The sequence below is a fragment of the Drosophila mauritiana genome, chromosome 3R (genome assembly GCF_004382145.1).
Source record: "Drosophila mauritiana strain mau12 chromosome 3R, ASM438214v1, whole genome shotgun sequence".
NCBI lineage: Eukaryota > Metazoa > Arthropoda > Insecta > Diptera > Drosophilidae > Drosophila > Drosophila mauritiana.
Window position 1 is genome coordinate 14,626,591 of NC_046670.1, and position 9,349 is coordinate 14,635,939.

At 45.7% G+C, this 9,349-nt stretch overlaps 3 protein-coding genes across 3 annotated transcripts; all 3 read right to left on the reverse strand.

Moving 5' to 3' along the window:
• Nucleotides 1-280: 280 nt before the first annotated feature.
• LOC117145498 lies at nucleotides 281-550 on the reverse strand. Its single transcript, XM_033311178.1, has one exon. It carries the CDS (start codon nucleotides 548-550, stop codon nucleotides 281-283), a length of 270 nt encoding a protein of 89 aa, XP_033167069.1.
• Nucleotides 551-1,937: 1,387 nt separating this feature from the next.
• LOC117146060 lies at nucleotides 1,938-2,090 on the reverse strand. Its single transcript, XM_033312000.1, has one exon. It carries the CDS (start codon nucleotides 2,088-2,090, stop codon nucleotides 1,938-1,940), a length of 153 nt encoding a protein of 50 aa, XP_033167891.1.
• A 4,386-nt stretch (nucleotides 2,091-6,476) lies between these two features.
• LOC117145573 (glycerophosphocholine phosphodiesterase GPCPD1) lies at nucleotides 6,477-8,918 on the reverse strand. Its single transcript, XM_033311279.1, has one exon. The coding sequence runs from the start codon at nucleotides 8,796-8,798 to the stop codon at nucleotides 6,579-6,581; it is 2,220 nt and encodes a 739-aa protein (XP_033167170.1). The 5' UTR covers nucleotides 8,799-8,918; the 3' UTR covers nucleotides 6,477-6,578.
• Nucleotides 8,919-9,349: the final 431 nt, after the last annotated feature.

Consider the following 9,349-nt stretch of genomic DNA (forward strand, 5'->3'; position numbering starts at 1 on the left):
AAAACACTAAAAGAGGGGACAATTCTAGCGTAGAGGTGATATAAACACAATACCGTTTAAAGAAAATTATAAAAAGTGTTTAATGGTCACCACGAGTCAACGGACAAAGTTCATTTGATGGGTTTATTTCTTCGAAGGGAAATTACTTCCACACCGGATATCATAATTACTAGTTTTCTACAAAATCAACTATTTTCTGAAGGCAACTAAAGCTTTTCCGTATTTAGATACATTTAATTCCGTTGGCGTTTGCTACAAAATGGCCACCCAATTTCAGGATTCATGCGCCCTGACCATCAACTGTTGCCCTTTCGAATTGACCCCTTTGTCGAGGCCATCGAACAAAAAGAGTTGGCAGTAATAAAAGCGAAATCCGAACATGGGACATTGGCCATTTTGGATGGGATTCGCACACAGCTTGACCGATGGACGATGGGCCAATCCCGCCGTCAGCAGGATGCGCGCCTTGCCATTCAGTGGACACTCCCTTGGGTGGTAAGGGAACTGCCCAAACTGGTTGGAGCAATCCGCATTTGAATACAAAAATCATTAGAATTCAACGTGAAAACGTCTTAAGTTTCCTGCTGCTCGGACTGTGAGAAGAAACGGGAAAAAGTACGGTGGTGACCTCTGAACTCTGCCTATCCCGTTGCGAGCTATCGTCCCGAAGGGGTAATACCAAAATTACGTGCGTGACTGACCAATGCGCTGACCACTGTCCAGTTTCGTAGGCCCTCAGCCGCATCCTTTAAGGATATATAAATACCAGCCCAACCCCGTTTGGCAGGCGCACCCGTTGTCCTTCAACTTTTCTTGGCTATCCCGTCTCGAAAGCTGTCTTCTTAATCATTAATAAAGTCTAATTTATGAAAATAATCTGTTTGCTCTGCGCAGTCTACGGTCCAGAGTTCCAAGTCCAGGTGTAATCCGAATCCATTCTGGGTGCCCAGACAAACGCTTTTGCATGGCCATGGCGCAACTGACAAAACCGAACAATGCGGCCATCAATCAACGGATTTTCGAGTTGAACAAGAGGTTTGCGTTTCAATCTTTTGGATAAGTAAATTCACAAATGTTTGCGTAATTAGCCTAATGGACAATTTGCGTAGCAGCGAGAGTTGAAAATTGGTTTTAGATTAGCTGGCCTTCCTGGAGATGAACATTATTTTGCATATCTGCCAGAAATAGTTTGATGAGCAGCGAACTCTTAATGGTTAGAGAATAAAATATACCAAAAAGTTGAATTTTCTTTTTTACTTCATTTTCTTCTAATTGAATTACAACATATAGTTGTTACCTGCTTTATGGCAATCTTTCGGCACGTGCAGCATCCCAAAGATGAGAGTGCAAAAGTCAAGTCAAATAAAGGGCAGTCCTTAAACAGCATTCGACTGTCCCAGATCGAGATAACCCTGTCCGCTGCAGATATACAAACAAATAAATCATATCAGAGCTAAAGGGATCTCCGACGTAAAAAACGAGATCAACAAGATCAACCCTTCGACGCAAACATTATGATCTTGGGCATTAAGAAGTAAGGGCAAACAAAGCATCCGAAAAAAGGATAAAAGGCGAACAAAGGTCCGTGGAAGCTGAGTGGCCTAATTTGTCGAGTTTCAGTTGCGAGTTGTGAGTTGCGAATGGCAAACCCAGACACAAATGGGCCAAACACCCGGAGAACCGCACTCACTAAATGGTCCACAAAGGAATTTTTGCGGAGGCTGCACGCGTAGGTTCCAAAAGGTCGGATCCTGAATGCCACAAAGGGTTACCATCCCGGTTTCTCATGATCGGATTGAAAGGATTATGAGTTCGCGATCTTGGTAGTCTGTCTGTTTGTTTTTTTTTCTCTTTTTCAGTAGCCTCTTAGCTGCTTTGGGACTTTTGTCCTGGACCCCTGGCACTTGAGTGTTCATTGAGTTTTACGCATCTGACGATTAGCATGGGCAATCCGCTTCTGGAGATGAGAGTATCTCCAGATTGGCAACAATTGTGTGTGCAATGGGCTCATTGGGTTTTAACACTTTGATGGGAATCAGGGGTTGTTCGAGGTGGGCGTGTACTGACAAGTGACGACAATTTTCCCACATTAAGTGCGCTCAAAATGCGGCTCAGCTCAGCGGGATTCCCTGTTTTGCACTATCTGCAACTGTGGCTGCTTTTGTATCTGAGTGCCATTGAAAAGGCGTTCAAGCGCGCAATTTCGCATGTTATTTTCGCTAAATTGCGTTAATCGCTTAAACTTTTCAGCGACCACTCGTCGAGGGTGTGGCGAATGGCCTTAAAACCGCATTGTTTACGACTTAAGTCCCATTTAATATGTTGTCATGGCGAAAAAGGTTTATGCCGCATTTGAATTAGGCTTTTCTTTGGCGCAGCGCTTTGACACAAGTCACTTATGAGCTGGGAAACTTTCCACTTAATTTTGATTCTTTTCATATAGCACCCACACCCCAAAGAAGCTCTTCAATGGCCACTTGAGTCTTTTTGTCGCATCCTTCTATTCAAATCCGAACCAAATTACATATTCATGTGCGAGGAGAGACTCTCTCAAATGGGTCTCAAGGGCTCGTTTCAATTATCCTTTCAGGGCGCTTTCAGCGGTAAATGTGAAAAGCTGACGACATCAGTTCATACCCTGGCCAGCATCCAACCAATCGGTAGTAGTTTCCTGCTAAGATGCACTGCCACTAAATCCTTTCTCGGCAGTTGACGCTGCACATTTTGGGGCTCTAAACCCTTGAATTTAGAGCCTGACATGAATTGCGGAAGGAAGCTGCTAGCGAGCGGGTAATTCAATCGATTATGGGGACTTGGTCAGCGACACTTTGTGGTCAAACAAAGCCGGCTGCATAAAGTAACACGAGTTATGGGCCTCGGAAACCCGAAAAAGCGGATGAATAGAATCGATTTCAATGAGAATAGGCAGCCGGGCCAATATCCTTTGAGAGACTCCCTACGGATGGGATAAGATCTAAGAAATAGTCAAGCTGTGTGCGAGGGCCTCATTAAACGGTATTTTTGTGGCCATTCGTATCTCACAGTTGCATCTTGTTATCTCGTCAAGAGATTCGAGTGCGAGTGTGAGTGTGCGTGGGTAAACTCTCTTCTTGGCGACAATTTTGCGTCATTTGCGGTTGGCCAAGAGAGCGGGGAATCGTGCAGAGGGACCCTGAACCCATCCATCCAGCCATCCAACCATATAGTCGAGCCAACAAAAGGCGCCTTTGTTTGGATCCTAAGTAGTCGTATCTTGAAGAACGTGTATCTGTATCTTGGGCTGCTAAACTGCAGCTTGCATGTGTCGCTGCTCCTGTGAGTGGGCACCCTAATGTGCTTCTAATGTGCTGCCACAGACCGCATGAGTATCCATCTATTGTCCCTCGCCAATCGACGGCCTTTGTCTTTCGATTCGAGGCGTGGGATACTGCTAACCGTTTGGCGTTTTCCAGCCGGCGGTGCGGAATACGCAAATACACACAACAATTGCATTATCTGCGGGAAACTACTTGCAGTGCGTTAATCTCAATCGCGGTTCAACGTGAACCTAATTGAAATTGTTCACCCTAAAAATTGATGTCGCCAAAGATCAGGGAACGCGGCTGTTCGTCGCAGGACAAAAGTTCAGTGGGCGGGCAGCCATGTATGTACTATGTGCAGAATTAATCTCACAACTCTCGCCTGATGTGGACATCACTTTGGGTCCTCAGCGGACTGATAAGATGCGACATCTGTAGAGTATATATTTATGTATTTATAGCTACTTATTTGTTCGCTATAAGCGTGTGGAAGTTTTTTAATATTTTTCGCTCTATACACTCGGTTTGTTTACATTTTCGGCCTGGAAATTGACAGTCCGACAGAACGAAAACAAAGACGGACACTCGACTGATAGATTAGCGCGGTTGGTTTTTCGGTCCGAGGAGGAGGCTGAGGTAGCGGGATGGCAATCTCGAAAGCACTTTTTGATGAACGGACGTGCACAAGTCTCTGCTTAAAAGCAGGTCAATTGACCTCGCCTCAGTCGCTCTCTCAAATGGCGCTTATCAGGCACTCGTAGAAACGAAATGCTTCTTATCAACAACTGTCTGCAACGACACTGGGTCTCTGAGTGGAAACATCAAGAAGAAACAGCTTGTAGAACGAATAAGAAGCCCGAGATTCTTCCCCCAATTCGTTGGAATTGATGTGTTTTTTTATTTGCTGAAAACAGCTCTTTGTACTTACGATTGATCGGTTTGAACGAGGGAAGCCATATTGCTTCAATATTTATTTAAATTCTGAAAGGAGTGGGTAGAAATGCACTTTCTTTGAAAACAACAATTTAGCTTTGAGTAAATATGTATTCCTATCTGATGACTATAAAAATCTGAAATATTTTATAGAAATTTCGTTTTCCCCTATCAAACCAGTTTAGTTTGAACAAAGGGTCATAACCCTGTAATAGCCATTGATTTGGTGGTCAAAACCTGATCCAGTTATCGGTCAGATACCGTTGAATCGGAATGGTAATTAATTATTTCCCTAATCCATCAGCATCCGTCAACAGCTCGGGCCTCTCAACTCGCCCAGTCTCACCTTTGCCTCCAACTTTCTCACACTCTGCCGGATCTGGATATTAATTAACCATGCCAAAATAGCGAAACTGACCATTAACACCGAAAAGGTTGAGAAGCCGAGGCGAACGGACGAGCAATGTCAAAAACTATTATCTCTCTAATGGGCGAAAACACACGCGTTGTGTCCTGTAAGGGGATACTTTCTCGGCTCATCAGATTCCGGCACGGATATTTCATAACTTCCACTGACCGCTGGCCAGTTCGAGTAGAGCGACCAAAGCAACCCCTTCGCCCAGCTTGAGACTTCTTTGGAATCCTTTCTTCTCTTTGCTTAAGCCTTTGTTTTCCCGGCATTGTCCTGGGCACCGGGCACTTTGCATAATCAATAATCCTTGTCGCTGGCCCGCCATTGTCGCGCTGACCAACACGTCTGAAAAGATAAATTATGGTTTGTAGTCAAATTGAAGGCAAACAATCCCGGACAAAGACCAGACCAAGGGAATGCAATGGGCTGGAAGCGACCGGGATGGGGTGGTCATCCGATCGCCCCGAAGACAGCTGCCGTGTGCTGGAACCGGACAATGTCCAAGGGACCCATGGGCCACAAAAGTTTGCTTCTATAATTTTTGGGATTTATGATTCAATCTTAGTACCGTCTTGGAAAGAGCTTAATGGGCACGAGGAGTTAAGAATGCCATGCTTAGAACTTAAAGCATATTTTCTTTAAGATTCTAATTAGAGAACACGGCTAGTTCTTTATAGCATAAATAGCTTTATTATAATTTGGAATTACCCATTCCAATAAGTCACTGCTACATATCGATGATAATCATAGTCAATCACTCCATGCCCATATCCTATTTAAATATTTACATTCCTATGCTGACATAAACATACAAATATTTCCTTGAATCGAACCAAGATTCAAATTTAACCAATGAGTTTGCCGAAATCCCTGGCTAAAGCAAACATAATTACACATTTATTTAAATTGCGAACGGTATTCGGCGAAAAGAAAGCAGATAGTTGACCTTTTCCACTCGCTGCAATCGCCGAAAGTCCTTAGACAAACGGACAGCTGTGCAAATGTCAAGACGTAAGTGTCAAAATGCTCATTAATAACGTCATCCTTAACGGACGATGGCTGTAGGATCGGAAGCGATGTCCCTCCTGGGCAGGACAAACACACACGGACAGCTATGGCGAAAGATGGAATCGATGAGAATGCAAAAAAGCAAAGGTACGGCTAAGCCACATCATCAAAGGAAGTCTGGACAATGGGCAAAGTTCGTCAAAGGATGTTTGCGCAAGTAAACATTGGAAACTATACACGCCAGGAAGAAGGATATGAGCTGTGTGTCCCTCGTGTATGGCAGTGTTAAATTGAAAAATTATGATAAATAGCACAATGGGATGGGGGAAGTTGCACAACAACCAAACCCACATCCCACTGAGAGAACGTCTTTGCGACGGAGTGAGTCACATGCAAAAGGATATTAATACCACGGCAGGACGAAAGAAGGGGTTGTGCCCAAGATTCGACTGAGTGTTGCTAAAGTGTGCACTGGCCTATAAAGGAGACCCATTCGCCACGGGATATCATTTACGATGCCGTGTCGTTTGACCGCCCAACGGGACTTTGGACCGCATCGTCTTAACCCCTTCTCCTGCCAGCAGCTTCCGTATCCGGAGGTCCTTTGTTTATCTACCCGGCAATAGTTCACATGAGCTTATCATTCGCAGCGCGAGTGTTTGCGAAAAATGTTTGCCAATTCGCGGGGGGTGTGCGAAGGGGTTAGCCTTCCAGTCCTTTTGGTCCTTCTATTGACAATTGTCGTTACTTTGGCTTTGGTCTGGTGGGATATTGTCGGCTTAGTCATGTAATGCTTCTTTGTCTTTATAGTTCGACTTGGACGTTGGCTGGTGATTACAGGACCGGGATTTGGACTGTTATCACGGGCACATAACTTTGGATACTTTATTTGTCAGCGGGGTAAAAGCGGAAAGAGGGAAAAACCATCAGTCGATGTAAATGTTATGCACGACGATGGAAGTTTCCGGCTTGTAGCCACACTTCTGGATCCACTCCTCCACCTCCGTCTCGTGGATCACGCGCCTTGTGGTCACTGAATCAATGGTGCACATGGTGTCCCCCTCCAGCTCTTCGCCCATTTGGTCCAGTTGGTCGAGGCGATCGTAGATGATTCCCAGCACTCCGTGCTTCTTTAGCTTATTGCGGATCTCCAGGTTAATGGTGGAACTACCATAAACGAAGGCATCCAGATTGATCTGGCGCAGGTATGCCATAGTCGAGGGCTTGTTCAGTAGTGAGTTAGCATGAAGGGTCAGCCCCAGGAACTCCAGAGTGTTGCAAAATTTCATGGCGACGTCCTCCATTCTTACCATTTGGTCGGCATACTGAACCGGCGAGTTCGGATCCTCCAGCAGTAGAGTCACGGGATATATATTCTGCTTAAACCGAACCATGGCACAGATGTCGGCATCGAAGCTGCAGAAGACGATGCGCCGCTTTCCTGCCTTATTCAAAACAATCTCCAAGATAGTATCCACATAGAAGTTTCGATCGAAGGTGGGCTTAAAGCTGCCGCTCTCCCAACGCCGCATATTGGTCATCTGGGGCCACTTGATCTCGATGAGAAAGCCCATGTCGACGGGCAGATTCTCCTCATCCAAAAGGTCGAGAAGCAGAGGAAAGGGGCGCTGCTCCAGCAGCATTCGATCACAGGACTTATCGCAGCCTTTGCTACCAGCGAATCGCAGGACCTTCACCTCCTTCAGCTGATCGTAAGAAAATGCTTCCAGGGGAACGGCAATGAGGTCCTTTCGTTTCGATCCTCCCATAGCGAGGAGCATTAGTTTGTTGAGATTCTCGTAGGCAAATATCAGAAAATCTTGGTTCTCCAGAAGATCCTCAAAACTTGGCATTCTCTGCAGCATGAATCGCAGTACAAAATCGTGATACACCACCACCTGGGCATCCTGCGTGAGCTGGACATCCATCTCCACCATGTCCGCATTGGCCAAAGCAGCCTGCTTGAAACCGTACAAGGTATTCTCCCTTACCACATCGGATCCTAACCGGTACGTATTTCCCGATCCTTTGTGCCCAATGTTCATGCACAGGCGATTTTTGCGCCAGTAGCGCTCGTAGCTGTGGCTCAAATCGCAACGGAAATTTGGCAAGGGTCGAATTATTAGATAACGCACGCACATCTCCATCAGTGGACGGTGGGTGGAGGCGCAGGTAATCTTCACCCGCGCAGAGCCTTCGGTGCCCAGCAGCTGATCTGGCATCAGGAATCCGTACCCGTAATGATACGGTGGTTCATCATAGCCTGCTTTATGGGCGTATGTGTACAGATCCAGGCGGTAGAGCGTCTCCTCCGGAAAAGCGATGGAACAATGAAATAGCTCCATATCCTTCGGCCCACATCTGGCTCCAAATCGTTGCTGCGAAGCCAAAGGATTTTGCACGCATAGATTGGCCACCTCGACTTGGGCGAATTGAAGATGCAGGTTCTCTGCCTTAATCTTCCGGGTGTCCAGATAACGCGATAAACGTGTTTGCGACGAAACCATTTTGATGGGATTGGCTGGTTCGTTACAAGGATTTTCCGGTACCTCAAACATGGGCTGCACATGGACATACAGAAGCCTCTGTTTCTGACGCTGCCAACAGAACGGAGCATTGAAGATCTTCAGGTGCACAATTGTCTCTGTGGTGGCCCATCCGCGGTCCACCCGGTTCGCTTCATCATCGTCGTGTGGTTTTCCAAAGACGTCGCAGCGCTTTAGCATGTTCTGACAAGTTCGAATCACTCTGGGATGTAATTGGGATTCCCAGAAGCGTATATATACTTCATCCGTCTCCGGATCGTGGATCACAACGCAGTACCGATAGTGGATGTCGATGTTACGTGGTATCTCCAAGCTTGCCTCGAACTGATGGCAATTGCATATGCAGTTCATGCAGTCATGCTTTGCCAAAATGTACACCTCCTTGGGATCCCAGTTTCCGAGAGAGGGACAGTTGCCACTAATGGCAACATACTCATTTCCGTTGAGTGAACTGTGGAACACCACACAGAAGGGCCACTCGGTAGTGGGAACTGGAGGTGGAGGTGGTGGCTCTTGTGTCTCCGAAGCGTCACTGAGGCCGTCTTCCTCCGGTTTTCGCTCACACTCCTCCCGCTCGTTGGCAAAGAACCATCGATGCATGGTAATAGGCCGGTATCAAATGAAACGAGAATTTCGGAAGGTTTTTATAGGTACTGTTGTATAAATTGGTATCAATTTGGTAACAATTATTTCAACAAATTTCAGTGTGTACTTGACAGAAACAAGGTATCATTTTGAAATAACAAATTACTTAAACAAGAAAAGCTGCTGAAGTTTTTTCAATATTTTTTCCCAAAAATCACAAGACTGAACTTATCCTTCGTGCTGTCTTAATTAGTTCTTACACGATCGATTCTGGAAATTCCCTCAGCACACCACACCCCAAGAGCCAATTCTTACTTATGTTTTTTACATGACAAAACATATCATTAGCTAACCACAAAGAAACAGAAATATGTTTTGGGGAATATTACGAAAGGCCATGAAACTTTCCCACCAAAGTCAACTAAGCATCCTGTCATACTTCCCGCAGGATGTGATCTTTTGATCCGGAAACTATAAAATTGGTACACCAAGCCCGAGGAAATCTCTGTGTCGCGGAAAAGGCACGCAAGCCCTCTTTCCCTTCGGAAACTGAAAACATTAAAACG

Excerpts from the sequence above, each read along its gene's own strand:
- LOC117145498 (XM_033311178.1), bottom strand. The coding sequence starts at position 550 with ATGATTTTTGTATTCAAATGCGGATTGCTCCAACCAGTTTGGGCAGTT.
- LOC117146060 (XM_033312000.1), bottom strand. The coding sequence starts at position 2,090 with ATGTGGGAAAATTGTCGTCACTTGTCAGTACACGCCCACCTCGAACAA.
- LOC117145573 (XM_033311279.1), bottom strand. The coding sequence starts at position 8,798 with ATGCATCGATGGTTCTTTGCCAACGAGCGGGAGGAGTGTGAGCGAAAA.